Consider the following 22509-nt stretch of genomic DNA (forward strand, 5'->3'; position numbering starts at 1 on the left):
TATTTGGATCGGCTATATGAAACAACCGATACTAATACCTATCTGGATCGGTTTTCTGAACAAAATCGATCCTAAAAACTAATCAGATCGGGTTTTTTAGTCAACCGATCCTAATTTGTGAACTATCAGGATCAGTTTTTTATAAAATCCGATCCTGATATCAGGATCGGTTTTTATAAACAACTGATCATAAACTATTAGGATCAGTTGTTTAGAAAAACCGATCCTAATATGTAATTCATGTTAGTAGGTTTTCTTGTAACTTAATTTTTTTCATGATATATGTAATTTAGTATCTTTTTTTTTTCATGTTACATGTACCAAAATTTTAATATTTCTAAAGCATGTCATAATATTGGTTCCTAAAGTATTAATATTTTTTAAGTAAGTCATAAATTATTTTAATAAATAACCTTATAATTATCTAATAAATTATTTCATAAAATTTATCTTATAAATTAGAACATAAAGAAGGTAATATATTATATTAGAAATTAACTTATAAGTTATTGTATCTTACAAATTGTTCCTAAAAGATGGATTATTTTTTTTAATAAATTATCTTATTAAATATAAGTTACAAAAATTTGTAACATCAAATAAGTATATAAAAAGTCAGATATTTATTTATTTTTTATATTTTTAATCCAATAATAAAATTAATTAGAAGAATTTTTTTTTAAAGTATCTGGATCGGTTCTGTCTAAACAACTGATCCAGATAACTATCTGGATCGGTTCTCTGTTAAAAACCGATCCAGATAGTTATCTGGATCGGTTATTATATAAAGAACCGATCCAGATGTTATTATCTAAATTAACTTATAATTTATTTTTTTAAAGTATCTGGATCGGTTCTGTCTAAACAACCGATCCAGATAACTATCTGGATCGGTTCTCTGTTAAAAACCGATCCAGATGTTATTTTTCTTTCAAATTTTCTTTTCATGTTATAAAAGTAAATTACATATAAAAACGGAGAGCAAAATGTAACCTTGATTTATTTAGAATTGTTGCATGTCATGGTAGTTATTATAGTGGTTGCTATGGCCAATCATACACAGATACATGTCAGTGTTGTGATAGACCTAAATTATATACATATTCAATCTAATTTTTATCACAAAATAACATCAAATATCTTGTATTTTGAATATAAAGTGAATAGAATACACCTAGAATCAAGTTACTGTGTTTGCTTGGTTTTAACTTGCAGGAAATGAAGAAAAATGAAGAAAAATGCTCAGTGCAGACACACGGTTTGCGATATGGCTGCAATAAGTATTTAGATGGATTTCTGGACGCGCGCCAATTTTAAAAAGATATAATAAGCTATACATCAAAATCTATGCGGATGCACGGATATCGATGCGGATACACGGATATCGATGCAGCCGCACTCTGGTCGCACAGGAAAAGTCCGAGCCTAGTGCGGACGCAGTTTCACCCGCAGTGCAGGTGGTACAGACGCAGTGCGAATCCCAGTGCGGATGGTACTGTAGCAGTTAGCCAAAAATGGAGTCTGAACTTAAAACGGCCATAACTTTTGACTCGTAACTCCGATTAAGGCTTGTGACCACTTTTTGGAAAGCTAACAAGAAGATCTACAACATGAGAAACTAAAAAAAAAAATCAAATTTCTCCCAGTGCGGGTGAGACCATACGCAGTGCGGCCCGGAGCACCCGCACTTGACTCGCAGAAAGCCAAAATTGCACGCTTTTGACAGTTTTTTTATTTTTGGCGCATCATGGACGCGTTTTAACAGCCACATGTTGACAAGGCATCCTGAGAAACAATCCAAATATAGCATCCACTAACTCCACTTCCTAGTCTCTTAATTGGACATGGTCATTGGCTATAAAAGAGGATGTTCATTCCCATTTAAATCATCATCCATCATTCACACATCCATCATCCACTCTCATCTCTTCCCATCCATCCATTATCTCATTCTCTCCCTACACACACACAATACTTAGCGATAAATTCTGAAGGAAAGCTTTCAAGCAAGGAGAAGAAGGGTTTCCTGAGCAAGATTCAGCAAGATTGAGGATTTTGATCCAATAAAGGGTGTAATCATTTCTTTATTTTATTTCTTCTTACTTTTCCAACTTTTTGTAATGGATCTCTCTAAGAGAGAGTAGTTCTCTCTCTAGGGGTTTAGGTCAATGCATGAACTTGTTTAATTCTATCTTATTCGGTTATTTGTTTTTATTATGATTGTTTTATGAGATTTGATTGTTAATTTCTGTGATTTAATAATTTGTGTTAATTACATAGTTAGTACTTGAATTGTAGTATCCCGTTTTGGATTCAAAAGAACCAAAATTGACTGTGATCAATAGGATAGTACCAAACTATGAATGCAAATACCCTAGGTTTAGATTAAGATTGTAACCAATTTAATCTAAGCCGGAACTATAGAAATTAAGATTAGGGACTTGGTGAAGAACCTAACCGTGAAATCAAACCCTAATTAGGACATCTCAATTCGAATCGGGTATTGGTATGATGGACTTAATTGTGAAGTACCAATATTTGAGGAGAGGAGAGACTAACAAGAGCTCAATGGGTCTAGGTAGCTAGGGTGGGGGACTTAATCGAGAAGTCCGAGTTACCTAGGCATGTTATTAATTTACGAAAGTAACCCTTAATAACATATTAGGTTAGAAACCTCATCAAATCATACATGAATTCAAACAAATATCGAATTAATAGAGTTAGCAAGGGATTGTAGACCAAAGACCCCTAGATCTCTAAATCTTGAAAGCAAATCAATTCCTTTCTTTTACTTTTATTTACAATTATTGTTTCAAACTCCTTTCTTTTGGGTATTGAACCCAACCTTAGGAATTGTTAGAACAAACCCCCCAATTTACTTTTATTGCACTTTACTTTATTTTATTTTCTGAAATTTATTACTAAAGTTTATGCATAGTAATTAAACACACTCCCTGTGGATCGATACCCGAGAATATACTACACGATAGGATTGTATACTTGCAATCTGAACCGAAAGTGTATTTAGAGTTAAAAGGTACATCTCATTGTACTGAAACTTTTTACCATACCCTTTGGACGTAACATGTTGCTATTAGTGTCAATAGTTATTAATTATTGACGACTGTTAATTGGTTGATACTAGTTGCACTTAATTACATGTCTGCCAATTCTGGTACGTGTTGAGAAATTAAGAAATATAATTCTGAGGAAAATGAATTTTATTGAATGTTATTTTTTAAATTGATTTTGTATATTTATACAAACTAATTAAGGCTCAAGGAGCCGTTATTGTAACGTTGGTTTTGTTTCTGAAATACATACAAGGACATATTCTCTTCTTGTTCTTTTTTAATTCTAGCCCTTAATCTACGACGATGATTAATTTAGATTGTAAATTAATATCCATCAAATATTCTTCTATTTCCGTATATTTTATTTTATTAATTTATATGAATAAAAAAATTCTCCTTGTTTATATCCATTTTCTTTCTTGGTAAAAATTTATTTTGTAAATTGTTTTAATATGTTATTCTAATAAAATTCTTAAACAAGATTACTTCCTAAAAATTATTTTGTAAATAGTGTTATGTGGTTGAGTTGGCGATCTTTTCTTTTGTTGTAATATACTATTTTTGTTGTTTTAATGAAGTTAATTTATCAGCAAAACAATGCATATATTCTCGATAGAAAATTCTCCGTAACAAATATAATCCATAAAAAATTATCTAATAAAAAGAACAACATCTCAGACATAATTTTAAAAAACAAATATCAGAACTTTTATTATAAACAAAAACAACCATAAAAAATGAAGTAAAATCTACAATACATATAAAGCTAAATACATAAAAAAAATTGAAAATTAATTATTAACTTATTGTATTGAATTGTCATTGTGATTTTAAATAAAAAGAATACATAACTACTAAAAATACACATGTCCATTTTAGTATGGTGATTGTCGAGGAAGAAGGTGTGTTACCATAAAATGGTGCAATTGTATCCCTCCTCATTTATTATTATTATAATTAATCATGTTAATACAAATATAAACCTGTGGGAAAAATTAAGACACTAAGATTATGACTGGAAACACAACATGCATGTGAAATAGAAAATATAAATTGTAACGTAAAAAAAAATAAGGATGAGTAGACGGTTTTAATTATTGGGTTCACTTTCACTTCGAGAGAAGTTAAAGCTGATCGGTGGTCGGTAGGTCCAAATAGAATAAGGAATTCAAGCCTTAATTATTTTATCAAATGCGGATTATAATCATGTCAGTTTAACATTTAAAATTAGGTCTCTAAATGTAAACCACCTATTCTTGTTGCTTAAGAGTAATTAGTCCTCTAATGATCCCACTGTCAGTGACTATTTTTTTTCAGATCCTAATTCTAAAAAATAAAAAATAAAAAAAATACTTTTAGGATCGGTTATTTATTAATAACCGATCCTAAAAGTTTTTTTTTTTAGAATTAGGATCTGAAAAAAAAACTTTTAGGATCGGTTATTTTTTAATAACCGATCCTAAAAGTTTTTTTTTTTTAGAATTAGGATCGGTTGTTTAGAGAAAACCGATCCTGATACTATCAGGATCGGTTCTAACCTAATAATCGATCCTAATATATGATAATTAGGATCGGTTCTTAGCTTAGAACCTATTCTGATAGTATCAGGATCGGTTTTTAGAGAGAACCGATCCTAATGCTTATGTAGCGCTAGGGTTTATTTTCGTTTCGCGCCTCTGTATTGATCCAAAATATTTGAGTCTATTTGAGTCTCGTTTCGCGCCTCTGTACTGATCCAAAATATTTGAGTCTATTTGAGTCTCAACTCATCCCTCTTCTCCGTGTCTCTCTCTTTCTCTATCTCCGTCTCTCCCTCTCCTCTGTGTTTCTCTCTCTCTGTCTCCGTCTCTCCCTCTCGCCTCGCCCTCTCCGCTCAGTAAGCTTTACTATTAATTTTAGGTTTATTAACAAAGTGGATTTGCATGTGATTTAAGAGCTTTGATGTTAATTTTGTCTTCCATTTGCAAATTTTATTTTGAACGTTACCTTATTGGTATTTTTTCAGGCTTGCAAATTGAAGTTAGGGGATTTCAATGGTGCTCTATTAGATACTATTTTGCAATTCGTGAGAGGGAGGGTCATGCTAAGGCTTATTTTCGGTAACGACAGGTTCTGAAATTTATTTGATATTTGTGTTTTTGATACCAAAATTTATTTATATTTATCTAAAGCTTTAGTTTAGGTAAACTTTGCATGAACATGAATTTTTTGTAAGCTTATTTGTATTATATTGTTATCCACTCAATTTTAAAAGTAAATAAATAATATATAGCTATCAAACAAAAGGACAACTAATATAACACAGCTCATAATGTACGTAACACAAATTTCAGATTCGTTAGTTCCATTATATGAAAAATATATCAATCACTAATTAGAAAACTACATAATCATCGTCATTACAAACATTGTATGCTCAAATTAAATGATAAAAAAAATATCATGTATGGGATGTTGTATTTGTGAATTATTTATATAATGACGAATATGACGTAGTTGCTTTTTTTATCAAATATTTTTTCTTGTCAAACGAATTATCTTTTATGAATATTTTTATTTAATAAGCTAAATAAAAAAAAATTACTTTATTTTTACTTGCTTGAAGAGATGTCTATCAATTAGACAATTAAATAAACAAATTAGATTAACATTGTACTTGCTTTAACACAAATTTATTTGATAGATGGCGGTTGAAATACGGAGCTCACCCCGTCAAGGCAGGAAAATCTATTGATTGCTGATTGCTGATTGCTGATTGCAAGCGAAAGTTAGTTCTAATTGTATCTGATTTCGGTTGAGGATAATGGAAAAAATATGTGACATGACTAATATATCTAGCTTGATCATGCCATATTATATTATGTTATAGTATTTGATTAAAATTTATTTTTACGTAAAGATGTGGCGTGATTAAAATTGTAAAGGAAGTTATGTTATACAAATAGTCACATTATATATGGTTACGGTATGATATGATTGATCACATTGAATTATTTATTTTCAAATTTTTAATTAGTTTAAAGAAAATAATAATAAAGTATATCAAAAAAATAAGAAACTATTACAAAATAAATTATAATTAAGAAATAACATTAAAAAAAGTTGGTCGTATAACATGTTACGTGACATGATATTACGTGGCGTAACTAAGATAGTGAAAGAGATCAATCATATTACGTCAATAGTTGCATTACACGATATATGGAAATCACATTTTAAAAAAAGTATAAAGACAACTAATTTCCTTCTCTATTTGAAAAAACACTAAATCATAGAATTGGTAAGGGCCGCAAGGCCTTGTTCAATTTTTCAGCCTCTACAATCTTTTCTTTGATTTGAGTCGAACTACGACTTATTATTTAAAAATTAAACTTGTTATCATAGTAACAAATATGTGAATAATTCCAAAATATGTCTCATGTTTTTATACTTTCGAACTGAAATCCGAATAAAACAAAAAAAAAATATAATACATTTTATTCGCGAATAAAATGCGAGTCACAAATTATTCATGAGAAAAAAATGCGAATTTTTATTTTTTTATAATTTTTTTATTTTTTTGGGTTTTTTTTGTTCTTTATGTACTGAACCGAAGTATTATCAAATTATATCCGAATCACGAATTTTAACTCCGCCGAATCGAAACCAAACTATTCATTTGTCACTATACTTGCTATTTAAAAACTAAAAAGGTTCAAAACTGTTATTTTGAATTAAAACTAAGATGATTTAAATAACTTTTGTTTGGTGGTTTAAGTTATGACTTAAGTCATGACTAATGAGAAAAAAGAAAAACTGGAAAATGAATATGCTTATCTGTTAGTAAATTTTACATACAAAATAATTGTAGAGCAAGTTAATACGGCTATTTCAATGTACTATGTCATAATTTCGTTTTATTCTTCATACTTTATTTTATTTTTGTTTGACAATTTAGGTAATAAATAAGTCTTTTATTCAGCAGCATAGTCAGAATTTGAGTAAGGAGTAGGTATAAATCAGGTTCATTTTTTTTTCTGAATGGGTTCGGATTTGAATCGTCTTTATAATTCTCTTCCCACCCCGTCCACCTACCAAATTGCATCTTTGCCTATCGAATCGGTTGTAATTTCTAAATTTAAATGATAAAAAAAACTATCATGTATGTGATGTTGTATTTGTGAATGATTTATATAATGACGAATATGACGTAGTTGCTTTTTTTATCAAATATTTTTTTCTTGTCAAACAAAATATCTTCTATGAATATTTTTATTTAATAAGCTAAATAAATGTAACACTCCGGTAATATACCTTTTTAATTATTTTGGACTTATTTATAATATTAGAAAACAGATTTTAATTGTAAAATTACAAAATTTAAAGAAATATAAAACAACAACGTGGCACTAGGGCCACGTGGCTCTCATGCGTGAAACAACCAAGCCCCTCTTCTAAATAAACGAATATTTTCTCCTGATCCGATTGAGGAGAGAAAAATGAAAAGAAAATCAGAAAAAAGAAAGGAAAGGAAAAATAAAAAAGAGAAAGAGAGAAGAAAATTAGGAAAAAGAATAGAAATATTTTTATTGGATGTTCGATTGAAATTCTGATTACATTGATTTTTAAACAGTTATTGTAACTCGAATTGGATTTCTGAAAAGAAAATCGTTCTGTCGCATTTCGTGTCTAGCCCGACCGCTAGGACGTGACAATAAAAAATATTATTTTATTTACTTGCTTTAAGAGATGTTTATCAATTAGACAATAAAATAAACAAATTAGATTGACATTTAACTTGCTTTGACACAAATTAATTTGACAGATGGCACTTGAAATACGGAGCTCACCCCGTCAAGGCAGGAAAATCTATTGATTGCTGATTGCAAGCGAAACTTATTTATGATTGTATCTGATTTTTTTTTTTTTTTTTTTTTGTCATTCAAGGCCCGTAGGCAGTATTACAGAGATAAATCATCGTACAAGTCAGCATTGCACATTGCCATTTAAAATAGAAACCTTCAGCATGATTAAGGAAAACAAGGTAACATATGGTCGGTACAGTTCCAACCATTTAACCTTCCTTTTTTTGCTAAGTTGTCGGCCATTTCATTCTCACTTCGCTGCACATGAACACACACCAACGACTTGTTATCTCTTAGCAAACTCCAGATATCCAAGATTTCATCAAAAGCCCTCCAATCAGCTGCCAAGGGGGGGTGCTGACTAGTGCATATCTCTACCAGCGACAAACAGTCTGTGAAGAACGAACACTCCTTTATCCCGAGTCCGAGCACGAGTGAAATAGCTTCTTTTAAAGCTGCAGCTTCTACTTGCAAGGGGCAGCAACCTCTAACAGCTTTTGATTTATAAACTATCAATTCATCCTTGTACCAAACCACCAGACCAATGCCGCCCCACCATCCCTCCATCCAAGAGCCATCAGAGAAGCATTTATAGTCACTGTCAGCTACTGGTAAGGATGTTTGTATCTGATTTGAGTCGAGGATAATGAAGAAAGGAAGCAGCTAACAGTTTCCGGCTCTCAGTCTCTCGAAAATTTCTGGACTTTTTACACTAATTCTATAAACAAGTTTATTAGATCCTGTAATACTATGAAAACAATCCTATAAACAAGTTCAATGGATGTTCTGCAGATGAAACCGCGTGGTCCCAGATGAAAACGCGTGAAAGCTGTTAAAAACGCGTGACAGCTGTTGGGGACCACCTTCTGTGAACATACACATAGTATCATGTAGACATACACATATTATCTTGTGAACATACACATATTATTCTGTAAACATACACATATTATCCTGTGAACATACATATTATACTTGAAATTATGGCAGTTGAAAGTGCGTCGGAACTAAGCTAAAAAGGGAAGGCTTTTATACGCAGGGATTTTTGGGGGACTGTAGTCCGAGGGACGTTACCTTTTCTCATGAAGAAAATATGTAACGTGACTAATATTTTTAACTGATCATGTCATATTATGTCATAGTATGTGACTAAAATATATATACATTTACGTAACGATGTGGCGTGATTAAAATTGTAAAGAAAGTTATGTCATACAAATAGTCACGAATTATACGATTAGTGTTGTGCTAACAGGCAAGGCGGGCCGAGTCGGGCAAAACCCGTGGCGAGTGATGGGTACAACGGACCGGGCATCACGGGTTTTTTTTCAAGAACCCTGCCCTACCCGTTTTATACCCGTGCCCATCACGGGTTCGGGGGCAGGGCTGTCTGGGTTCAAGGGTAGGCGGCTTTTTTTTTCTTCTGTTTCGGCCTCTGTTCCGGCTAGGAATAGAGACCGAAACAGCATATTTTTCCTTTCTTTTTTTTCTTTGTAAACCAATAAATTATAAATCAAAATTTATTTGACATGTTTGTATATTTGAACTCAATAATTTTTGTTATAATAAAATATAAATCAAAATTTAATTATATGTATATGTATATATTATATGTAACTTAGGTTTTTGTACAATTATATAAAAAGCTAAATTACTCTGTATTCAAACTAAAAAATTCTACAATTAATAATTATACTACAAAAACCTAAATTATACTAAACAAAATACCGATCGTTGTACGTCTACTGTAGAAACGAAAACTTAAACTGAGTTTTTGAGGCACTAAACGACATTTTTTGAAATTCTAATGCTTAAAATATCCAGGGGAAACACCCGGATGATATTCGGATCTGTCTCGTCATCCCCTTTCCAAAAAGTCATCATACACGCAAATCCGACTTTCCTAACAAAAGTTATGGCTGTTTAAAGTTTTTTCGACAGCTGAACTTTGAAAATTGATAACTAACTATAGAAAAATTCAAATAAATTGAAATTTGTGTCAATTCTGTGTATTTTTGAATGCTCTACATGCTGGTGTAATTACTTTTGCAATTTGGTCCATATATCAGTCCAAACTTGCTAATTTACCAGAAGATGTCAAATTTGATATACATATACATATATTCAATGTTTTAAAATACAGCCGCATGCGCCGCATTTGCCGCCGCATGTGCTATGTATATATGTATAATATATTTATATGTAATATAATATATGTATATGTTTATATAATATAATACATGTATATATATGTATATGTAGAGCCCGGCTAATTTGCTGCCGACAGCATTTCTGCCCAAGGTGCTGCCGGGCTTTTTTTTATTTTGTGATGTCCAAACAACAAATCCAAACCGTTGGATGTTTAATCTATATTAAAATATACTTGGAGACCAAATTTTACATTTTTTGGATGTTTTTTACTATTTATTAAGCTAGTTTGAAAACCGTTGTTTTCAGTAAATTTCTGCAGCATTGAAAACAGCGGTTTTCAAACCAGCTTAATAAATAGTAAAAAAATTCCAAAAAATGTAAAATTTGGTCTCCAAGTATATTTTAATATAGATTAAACATCTAACGGTTTGGATTTGTTGTTTGGATATCACAAAATAAAAAAGCTCGGCAGCACCTTGGGCAGAAATGCTACCGGCAGCAAATTAGCTGGGCTCGTATATGTAATATAATATATGTATATGTATATATAATATGAGTAAAGCTAGGGTGTGACATGCTCACCAAGAAAGTTTGGTGAGCATAACTCCAAAAATATATCGGATCGACGTCAAATGCCAAATCCAAACCATTGAAATCCATGCACTTCATGAGTGATGCATATACATTCAAAATTTTGAAAGTTTCGAGTTTATTTGCTACACAGTCAAGTGGTCAAAGAAATGAACATTTTATAAGTTAATTTATAAGTTATTTTATATATTCAATTTTTATTATTTCTTTGACCACTTGACCGTGTAGCAAATAAACTCGAAACTTTCAAAATTTTGCATGTATATGCATCACTCAAATTGCCAAAATGCTTGGTTATGATCTAGTTTGGACCGAAATTTCATACAAACTAAGGCGTATTAGATTCAACATATCAAAAAAAGAGTATGCATGTGATCCATGACATGATGTCTCTTAGTTAAAGATCTCCAACATATTGCATCTCCAAATGACATTCATCAACATATATGTGCATACATAATAAAAAATAAAAATTCTCAGTTAAAATTTTCGTTCAAAATTATAAGAAAATATTTATACATAAAATTAATTCAATCTGTATAACTTTTATACGAACCACTGAAAATCAATTTCGTAAAAAAAAATTATTGCATATTATATGAATTTACGACATCACTTCATAAATATATCCAAATGTTTTATTTTTTGGCATACACTCTAAACAAGAAAACTTTTTCTTCACAAAATTATTTAAATCAAAATACTAGTATTAGTATATGTATATGTGTGTATGTGTATATTATACATATATTATAAAAACCATAATAAAGGCCAAGTCCTTATTAGTGTTATATTTAGACTTGTAATACCCAAATGACAAATAAAATCAAAGTTCACCAAAAAAAAAAAAAAAATCAAAGTTATAAAAATTTACGACATTACTTCGTAAATATATCAAATATTTTATTTTTTGGCATACACTATAAATAAGAAAACTTTTTTTTTTCACAAAATTATTCAAATCAAAATACTAAGATCTAAATAAAATAAAATAAAAAAAGACCATGGGGCGCCCCAGCCACGGGCGCTCCGCTAGTTGGTATGGAGCGCCCCAGCCACGGGCGGTCCGCTTGTGTTTTGGGCCGTGGGCCTGGCGGTTGAGGCATTTTTAATAAAAAATTAAATGTAGGGTTATTTTTAAAATTAAGTTTTTTTTAAGGATATTAATAAAAATGGCCGTGTTTTCTCATCATCATCATCGCACATTGTTATTATAATCACTATATTGTTGATGTTGATTATCATTATTCTCATTATTCAAATATTTAAAAACAAGCTCTAATTCCAATTTCTCACACACTAACATGCTAACTAAAAAAAATAACAATAGGCTCAAATTTTGAGAAAACAAAATTATCTTCTTTTAGCATGAGATGAGAATCAAAATTTTCAAATCATCTTCGATGCGGATACTGAATTTCAAACATACGAACTCTCATACGAAAAATAATATCTTAGTTACTGGACTATGTGTGATTTTTTTTTTAAAAAAAAAAATTCCCTCTCATATTTTTACAAGTTCTTTATTTTTTTTATACTTAATTTCAAACATACGAACTCTCGTACGAAAAATAATATCTTAGTTACTGGACTGTGTGTGATTTTAAAAAAAAAATCCCCTCTCATATTTTTACAAGTTCTTTATTTTTTTTATTAGCCCTTTTTGGACTGTGATGGTGAGATTTACCGGTCACATTGATTTTGCCCCTTTTAAGTTTTGGGTACAAAGGAAAAGAAAAGAAAACCCTTTATAATCAAACTAAAACCCGATAATAAATTCAAAACAAATGACAAATATAAGTTAATAACGCATCCTCATTAGTCATTGTTAGACACTGATTAAGACATGTATATCCCGTGGCTACAACCTCAACACCGAAAAAAAAAATCATAATATCACACAAATTACACATTTTGTCTATGTATAATGCCAGATGACACCTCTATTCATCCGAGTCTGTATCCTCTGCATTATCTTATATCTTGGGTTTGAAATCTCGACTGTCCAATCACAACTCGGACCAATCCGGCCCAAGCATGTATTTCATAGGGTCTCTTTAATATTCGTACAAATACATATCAGATGATTCAGATTCGTTTTGCAGACGATATGAATCCCTGTTTATCTCTGCAAGGCCCCGGAATCTCTTCTGCCAGTTTTTATAGGGTTTTTATATATTGGTTGTATACAAAGCTTATTTTAATGCGAGCTACAATTAATTTGGTTAGATTTTGGATGTAAATTTTGTCCTAATAATGTATTTACTTTTAGTGAAATTTGTGAGTGCATGTACTTTAAGATTTCTAAATATGTACATCTTTTTCTCAGTGCAGATCAAATTAATATCAAATATAATCGGATGAACAAGTTTAACAAGATTTGGCTGCTCTTAAACAGCTAAGTTCATGCAAAACAGATTTTTCCAAGGTAAAAGCTCTTCGTAGCCTGATACTTTGATTTCTTATAAATTTGATTACAATCATCATATATCGTCGAATTATAATAAGTCCATGACAGAAACAAATATTATTTGCATGTAGAAGATTCTGAAATTAAATGATACATTTTGTAGTTGTTTGTAATATTATTTTATCTATACTTCACTATTTTACTGCAGACTTCAAATAAGTTTTTTTTTTTTTTTTGGAGTAACAAATAATCTTTTATTATTCAAATGATAGATCTTAAATTTTTTCCGTCAATCAAGAGATCAAATGAGGTGAGGGAATACGGCGCAATCATATCTGACATCTTTGCCCCTGCTTTGGAGAGCTTAGTCGCCACTGGTATTACCTACACCATTCATCAACCAAAAGTTCAGATAAAAAATATGTCCAAAAATCAATGTATTAGATCTTAGATATGGTGCAGTATATAAAGGTCTCTACAGCCGTTTTAGGTGTTGGACATGACAATTTCACTTATATTTTTGTTGTATTTTCCAAGGATTAAGTCTCTGATCTGATTTTGAATAACAGTAATAAGGGAATAAGTACTGGCATTAGAAGAATAATGATTAACAAACCTTTTTTGGTTCTTGGAAGGAATTCTCATCTGACAATTTGCCCGATGTAAGAACAGTCTTTATTCCACCATTAGAAGAAATCTTTGTTTCTAATCCAGAAATGGACATGTTCAAAGGCACAACTTCACTCCCGTAATTCAAAATCTGAACAAATCAATGTATATTTAGAGCTATAGAATAGGAACCTTGGAAGTTTTGGATATGATACAATACATGTCATGCAAAATACCTTTAGCTGGAGGTATTTCTTTTTGCTGTCTGTATTTTCCCATGTAAGTGCAGATGCAAGTAAAGAAGGGTAATTACTGGCTTGAATGGCAGAAGGGTGGTATATTGCGCTGCTGGAATACTTAAAGAAGTGCTGTATCCAGTAGCTAGGTGTCCCGAATTGCATGTTTGAATTGAAAACTATAGCATCTGGGTCGAATCTTCATCACATAATAGAAACAAGAAACCCAGAATGACATGAAGACTAAATAATTTCTACAATTAACGTCTTAAAAAACAAATTGACAAAACTGTACCCGTGATCGTTGTCATTTACAAAAAGTGGGGCGCAGCTTGCCATCTCTACAATATCACTGGAGAGAAATTTTAATGTTAAACACAATAAATTTACTTTTGTATTTGTTATTTTATAGATGGACATGACTACACAATGAATAAACTGCTGCTTCTGTTAAAGTCAGACTCTTTATCTTTCGGGGTGGGTAGATTCAAGCTGATTCTCCCCGCCCTAAAATCCCTAATTTTAGAAAAATCATGATTTAAGGAATTCTGAATATATTCAGAACCCACCACTGAAGATTATTTAAGAGTAACCAAACAATGAACAATCAGACAAGCAAAGCATGGCCACTGTATCCTTCCTTCTATAATACACACTAGGAACAATAGGTATTTCACGAATTGATTTCAAGTTTTACTTAGAACGGAACCATTTGCAGGCTTTATACAAAACCAAACTAGAGCCGGTAATAATTTTAACCTTGTGAAAACTTCTTTTTGTAATTAAATATCTGTCTTATTCTTTGTTTTGTACCAAATGAGGCAACATGAAAGGTAGGCAATACACTTTTTGTACATAATTATTTGAAAGGGGCAAATATTTCTAAGAAAAATGACCGAACAATCATACAGAATATTCAGAAAGACTCTTTCACTAGAAAATTGGTTGCTTTCAAGTACATTGTTGAAGTTCAGCACTGAACAAAGGCCCAAGCCCATTAGTTTATTCTAGAATATTCAAGAAATATCCAACCGGCATATCAAAGTCGGTAGTAGATTAGTAATAGGAATTGACTAGAAATTATTTAGGAATAATATATGTATTATCTAGAACTTGCCAACCAACACTAGAGAGCTATAAATAGGACTTGAAGGCTAATGTATCTTGTGTCCGTGAGTGAGGAATTAGAGTGTGTGTCCATGAGAAAGCCGTGTAGTATTCCTCTCTTAATAAAAATCAAGTTAATATTCAACATACATTATGGGTGTTATGCAAATACTGAAAAAATCTGGTTGACTTTCTGCTAATACCAAACTTTTAATAACAACAAAAAGAAAAAGAAAAAATAAGTCAAAAAAGAAAGAGAAAAAACCAACTACACTAAATTAGAAAAGCTGTACCTGTTTCTTTCTAATCCCATAAGGAAACCAGCTTCTGCTAATGCAGCAACTAATGTCCCTTTTCCAGCATCCTTTCCAATTGCCGCATATTCACTAACAAATGCCTGATATCATGTCCATCATAAATGAGATTCTACCATAGCTTTCCATCTTTTGGACAATTTAATGAGTATCTTTGAAGGAATTTATTTGTGATATTTGCAGAAAGCACCCAATCGGTGTAATATTTAACCTTGGACTATTTTATTTTAATATGTATGCAAGCAGTGCATGTGGTTGCTAGTGTGTCAATTGCGACCACAGAATTAATTAATCAAAATGCCCTTGCAGATTCTTATAATGAGCTTTAAACAATTTTCTCAAGGTTTACGCCCTAGAAAGGTATCACCTGATGCACTTAACAACCTAAATTACTTGAGCTAATGCAAAAATAGAAAAACCTCATCTATAATTTACCCAAAAAGTTGTTAAATTATAGTCTTGTTAAACCCCTAATACATATTTCTAGCTCATCGGCAGTTGCAAAAGATAGCTACCTAGATAGGCTAGATACATGAGATGATAAAGGTATATGGCTCGAGCAATTAAAAAAAATAAAATAAAATAATTGGGTGTGCAAAGCAAAAAAAATAAAATAAAATAATTGGGTGTGCAAAGCAAAAAAATATATATTCAGTAGGTTTGAAGAAAAATGACCTTGGGTCCATTTCGTGATGTCTTGTCGAATAACTGTGCTTTGGAGAACATATCAGATGTATTTGTATAAACCTACGCAAGAAAAAATAAAAACAGAAATAAGTAGAGAGTTCATAAATAAATATGAGAAGCATGATTTTATAAAGATACAATACAGTTTAGATTCTCACATGGATATCATAGAAATCAGCAGGGTGATCTAAAGGCCCAATTGACCCATCACAATTTGTAACCACCTTTATGTCAGGATATGCCGATTTAATTGCAGTGTAGAACTTTAGGTAATTGGCTGTTAACAGATAAAAGATTTAGTTTAGCCATTGGACACTTATATGCTATGCTAAAAAAATGTCACTAGTTTGTGAGCGAAAATATATACCTTTGTAGTCGCTGTTCCAGCATTCTTGATTTCCAATGGAAATGAAACTTAGCTTAAACGGTTTGGGATGACCCATCTGAGCGCGAACTGAACCCCAGGTGGAGTGAGCATCTCCCCTTGCAAACTCAATACCATCAAGAATATCCTACAATGTTACGGTCATATGAAAAAATAAAGTACATCCTCTACAAAAAAAAAATCATCTAAAGTAGAATAAAATCAGGGTAGAGAATTAGTAAACATGGCTGTGATGACATGCCTCAACAAAAGAAGGAAGACTGGAGGGGTTAATTTGATCATTAAGGCTGATTCCTGCCAGGAAACAAATCTTGCAATTAATAATGGCAGCATTAGTATATTCACCCAGTTACCTATATGTAGTTCAGATTAAAATATAATTACCATTATGGATTACCCACACAGGTAAAGCACCAAGATCCTCTGCCAACTGTGAGAAAAAAAGTTAAAAATAAATAAAATAAAAACTACGCTACAATTTGTTACTTGATTAAGGAAAGCCACTTTATCAAAGTAAATTAACGTAAAAATTAAGTCACAGAAACTGGGAAAATTCAGACTTGAAGGAATTCGAAAAAACCAAGGCCGTCATCTGTCCAATAGTTCCATACGTCATTGAAATGGCCAGGCCGTTGTTCCCAGGGGCCCACTGTACTTTTCCACCTAAACGCATTCATTAGTCTTCCCCCTTGTGAATATGATCCACCTAGAACAAATTTTAAACCACAAATATTACTGTGCTATTCCCCTTTGGGATCAGAATACAAGATATAAGAAAATAAAAAGAAAAAAAAGTTGACCTGGAAATCTGAGAAATCGAGGTTTTATATCAGCCAGCATGGCAGCCAGATCTTTCCTAAAACCATGTCCCTGAAATATGGTAATCACATAGGATCGTAATATTAATGCGCACCTTACACAAGACCCTATATAATGTACGCCCTTGTGAAATGAAGAATTTCTTGTAGACCCTCGAAAGCATGGAATTCATCACGTGTATTCTTCCTATTCCAGTTCATTTAAAAGAATGCTCAACTAACTTTTCTTCCTTGTTTATGTAAAAAAAATAAACAGAATTTGCAAAGAAGAGAACATGCAGGGAGCAGAGGTTCTTTTCATGACTGTTAGGGTATAAACATGACAATAAGTTTTTTGTAGGGTATGCAAGGTAAATTCTTGCTTTGCAGAGTCTACATGATATTGGAATTTGGCAGGATGCACATGAAATGGCTCTAAAAGTTTACTACAATACGTATATGATAAATCTTACCTTAAAGGTGTCTGATGGCATGACTGATACTTGGTCAAGCCAGATAGTTCCCCTTTTACTGGTTGTGATTTGAAGTCTCGAGTTGGAATTTGTAACCTTGGCTTTTAACTTAAATTCAACCTTGGTCCAGCTCGAGAATTGGTGAGCATGAGCTCTACAGGAAAAAAATATATATATTTTATTAAACAATAGGACTACTCTCTCTATCTCTCTCTCTCTTTCTCTCTGTATTTCCCTCATTATTCCAATCCAAAAAATGCTTACTTTATGGGATGCTGAGCCAGATTCAGTGAACCGTCGGAACTTGTCAGAGAAACAGATAAATCTACAGAGTCTACTGACATTATATACAACACAACATTGTACACCTTTCCAAGCTCAATATTCTGAAACATCAAAATAGTAAGACAAATTGTTACAACAGTCAGATGTCAAAAAATAAATTCTTGAATGGAAATTTTTCATGTCTAACCCTAATTTTTGAGAAATAATTTATTTGCCCCTTTAAAACATTGAATATCACATATGGACTCCCAACTCCACAAGTTCTTTGAAAATGCCCAATTACCTTGTTCTTCTTTGTCTGAATACAGTTTAAGAATGACGAAATGATACTTCTGGGCTAATATGCTTTCTATCTGTATTCTTTTTAGAGGGATCCAATGTCCATTAGTTTTGATGTCAAATGGTGCCAAATTCTGATTATACTTGATATATCAAAGTTAAACCGTTTGATTTGTTTTATATCATCTCTGTCACATGCACATAAAATATTATAGGAATCTGAGTTTATTTTAATAGTATAAAATATGTAATTCCTCTTTGTTTGAGCACTGTAATTTGTATAAAATATTCAATCAATTTGTTTTGTTTATTTGAAAGTTTAAAAAGTAATAATTCGAGACCAATTTTATTGGCAACCATTTGATACCAAAACCTTCAGCATTGGACCCCTCCTTTTCTAAAGATGACATGATATGTTTCATTTTGCATGAACATACTTAATATGTTTTGCATAAACACAGGTGAGTAACATACCATGCCCCAAAAGCCAGGATTATACACACCAACACCTTGAGATGGGCATGAATTCGATTTGTCATTTATATCACAAAGAACTTCCATTTTTAGCGCGACCTCATTCCTTTTGAATGTTGAAGTTCGATCAGTCGACATAATTATTTTTGAGCTGTCCCCAATTTGAACCCAAGGGTCAATAATTGATGGAGTATTTTTACCTCCAGCTTCAAAACCTAAGAAAAAAAAAAACATAATAATAATCCCTTGAGTTTTATTTGCTTATAATTATTTAAATCTGAAAAACTTTAAACAAATAAATCAAATCAAAAGTACAATACCTCTATTGTTGACGAGCTCAGCCCAAAGACCGCCAGCTCCTGCATGGTTAATCTCCTACAATTTTATTAGAATATATAAAGAGAACTCTAATTTAACTTGCATTTAGTAAAGGAATAATTATATGGGAGCCCTACAAGTCATATTTCCAGCACTATTAATAATATGGGAGCCCTACAAGTGTCATATTTCCAGCACTATTAATAATATCTTGCATAACTCCTCCTAAGTCTAAGTCCTAACTGGTTTTCTAAAGTATCTGAATTGTCCCTTATTCTTTGTCACTGAGCCATAGAACTATTAGTGGAGTGGATCTTTCAACCTCTGCAGCACAGCCACCTTGTACTGCACAGCCCTCACCTATCTGATCTCCTCGTGATTTGATTGAATCACAGTGAGATCAGACGGATGAGAGCTGTACAACATGAATGCACAACTGTAGAGGATCTAGTTGTGTGGTGTAAGGGTTGTTTAAACAACTATTTGAAATTAAATTAGAACGAAGGGGTACAACAAAACTTTTCTTTATTGGGTGTACTGCGTACAGTTGAAACGTGAATTTTCCAATTATCTCTCATTTTCCACGGCTAAAAATGAAATTTGATTATCTGTAGAAATAATTTATAGATACTCCTAATTAATTTCATCAGCAAGCTGAAAATGAAATTTGAAACGTGAAATTTGATATTTCCCCGGCTAAAAATAAAATTTGAAGGTACTCCTTCCTAATTAACTTCATCAGCAATTCAGCATGTTATAATTTATAAAGAGATATTAGATATAGATAGCATAAATATGATAAAACATTAAAATTGGTGAGCTGTATCCAACAAATATGGACCAAATTTGCAGACGAAAATCTAGAAGGATAACAACTCTAATGTTAATTTTACCTCAAAAAAGATGCCGAACAAAGTATCAGGCATGACCCGGGCCGATTTCGATGAAGCATCTACATTCAGTGTCGCTGATTGTGCTTGCGCTACTCCAAAAGAGAAAGATCCGGAATATAAGAGTACAATCAAAGTATAGAACAAAGAACCTAACAATGCGCATTTGAGTTCCATTTCTCTCCGATAACCCATTGCATGCCAGAAAGACTGAAAGTCACTATATAAAGATATAAACCTCCAATCAAGAAGAAAGAGCGTGCTAACAAGTAGAATTTAAGTTTAAGAAAAGGCTAAACTAGGATTTGGGTATTACTTGAAGCAAGCTTGCAAGGTGACATACTTATAACGATCAAAATGAGGCTATCCGTGCGGAAATAGCGACTGAACTAAAATCCTGTTATCCATTCGATCTCGATCCGACGGGTTTAATCCAAATGGAGTTGCTTCTTGCAATAATTACCTCCATTTCCATTGATGACCTGTGCGCTTGAGCTTATCGTCTATCAGTCTATCACGACATTCAAAGTGAAGTGAGGGTCCCAACAGTCTGCTGACGTGTGACATTTTGAGCAGAACCGTTGATTTTATGGAGGGAAAATGGATCGGAAGGCCGAAATTCGGTGCAAAAACGAAGACGAGGCTCGAACTTTTTCTTTTTTATCTTTTTCCTCGTTCTTTTCTATCCTAATAGTCGGACAAAGTTAGGGTATTGATCACTGACAAGTGGGGACATGATGCAGAGTTGCCCAGTTGGGATATCTGTATTGCCTGAACCAGGTGTACGAGAATACCAGTTGCAATGACGGGGACTGATAGGACAAGGACTTGGAGTCTTGACGTGTACTACATAAACAACGAGGATTACAAGTCAGACTGTTGTGAAGTGGGGACCACCGAGTGGAGATAATTATATAAAGGGCGATGGGTCCAAGGCGGAGTGACCCTACCCTGTAAAAGGGTCCGCATCATCTGAGGTAACAGAATTGTTGAGTTTCATAAAGAGTCGTGCTAGTATATAATGAACGAACCGGATTCAAACTCAAAATTTTGTTAGCTCAGGTGATATAAGTTTACCCTATGATCCATCTACTCATTCCGACCCAATCGAAATTATAAAAATTGGATTTTTTTTTTTTAATTTTTAAATATGGTTCTTTTAACTTTAATTTGTCAATTTAAACGGAAAGAAATAAAAAAAAATTGGTAACTTAAATGTTCCGATTTTTTTATTTATATCAAAAAATAAATCAAATTATAAAAAATAACCACTTCGGCGTTGAATTTCAAAATCTACCCAATCCAGTTACCCAGTAACTGGTTTTTTTTTTTCCGGTTACCCAATTCCCAGAAATGTGAAATGGGTCCGGTTATTGGCTAACCGGAAATGAGCAAAATTGGTATGGTATATGTCCAGTTAATGGTGCACCGGTTTTGTGTGTGTGTGTGTGTTTTTTTTTTTTTAAACATAATTTTTTTATTTTTTGTATTAAAATATTAGAAATATTGAATATATTTCTTTGAAAATAGATGGAATACAATATAATTTGATTTATTAGAAAGACTGCAACAAATAACTCGGATCAATATTTTTTAGGTCGGATTTTTCGCGGCTGTAAAAAAAATTAATATATTTCTTTATGTGTTATTGGAAAAAAAATAAAAATGCTTAGATTCCGAGTTATTTATCCCGGTTCAAAAGTCACTTCTAGGTAATCTAGAAAATATTATGATCTTTCTAGTACATTTAATTTATTAAAAGTTGTATCTATTTTGAAAAAAAAACAAAACTTTAATTTATTTAATTATTGTTATTCAAAAATAATTCTCAAAATAGATACAACTTTTAATAAATTAAATGTACTAGAAAGATCATAATATTTTCTAGATTACCTAGAAGTGACTTTTGAACCGGGATCAATAATTCGGAATCTAAGCATTTTTATTTTTTTTTCCAATAACACATAAAGAAATATATTAATTTTTCTTACCGTCGCGAAAAATCCGATCTGAAAAATATTGATCCGGGTTATTTGTTGCAGTGTTTCTAATAAATCAAATTATATTGTATTCCATCTATTTTCAAAAAAATATATTCAACATTTCTAATATTTTAATACAAAAAATTAAAAAAAAATTATATTTAAAAAAAAAAAAAAAAACCGGTGCACCATTAACCGGACATATACCATACCAAACATTTTGCTCATTTCCGGTTAACCAATAACCGGACCCATTTCACATTTCCGGTTATCCAATAACCGGACCCATTTCACTAATCCGGGAATTGGGTAACCGAAAAAAAAAAATTCGGTTACCCAGTAACCGGATTGGGTAGTTTTCAAAATTCAACGCCGAAGTGGTTATTTTTTGTAATTTGATTTATTTTTTGGATATAAATAAAAAAATCGGTTAAATGTTTGTAAGTACATAAGTAGTAGTTTTTTTTTTTTTGTACTGTTGAATTGTGTTTTGTTTATTTTTTTTTAGTTGTCAATTGATACATGTATTAGTTTGCAATCTAAATTTTAAAGTATGGGCTTAAGCAAGATAAATTTATTCTATTCTTTTCATATTTGCTGACT

At 31.8% G+C, this 22509-nt stretch overlaps 1 protein-coding gene across 2 annotated transcripts; it reads right to left on the minus strand.

The window, feature by feature from the left end:
* Positions 1 to 13104: 13104 nt before the first annotated feature.
* On the minus strand, positions 13105 to 20484 carry LOC144555051 (alpha-L-arabinofuranosidase 1-like). 2 transcript variants are annotated; one of them, XM_078303250.1, is made up of 18 exons: positions 20275 to 20484; positions 19928 to 20144; positions 19037 to 19091; positions 18717 to 18931; positions 17943 to 18064; positions 17679 to 17832; positions 17209 to 17278; positions 16969 to 17114; positions 16793 to 16838; positions 16650 to 16702; positions 16391 to 16535; positions 16182 to 16300; positions 16012 to 16083; positions 15316 to 15419; positions 14211 to 14267; positions 13916 to 14114; positions 13687 to 13830; positions 13105 to 13454 (listed from the first exon to the last, which is right to left on the minus strand). In XM_078303250.1, exons 2-18 carry the CDS (start codon positions 20117 to 20119, stop codon positions 13332 to 13334), a joined length of 2016 nt encoding a protein of 671 aa, XP_078159376.1. In that variant the 5' UTR covers positions 20120 to 20144; positions 20275 to 20484; the 3' UTR covers positions 13105 to 13331. The 2 variants fall into 2 exon arrangements, with proteins under 2 accessions (XP_078159376.1, XP_078159375.1); XM_078303249.1 differs by having other exon boundaries at positions 20241 to 20482.
* Positions 20485 to 22509: the final 2025 nt, after the last annotated feature.

The sequence above is a fragment of the Carex rostrata genome, chromosome 6 (genome assembly GCF_964058835.1).
Source record: "Carex rostrata chromosome 6, lpCarRost1.2, whole genome shotgun sequence".
NCBI lineage: Eukaryota > Viridiplantae > Streptophyta > Magnoliopsida > Poales > Cyperaceae > Carex > Carex rostrata.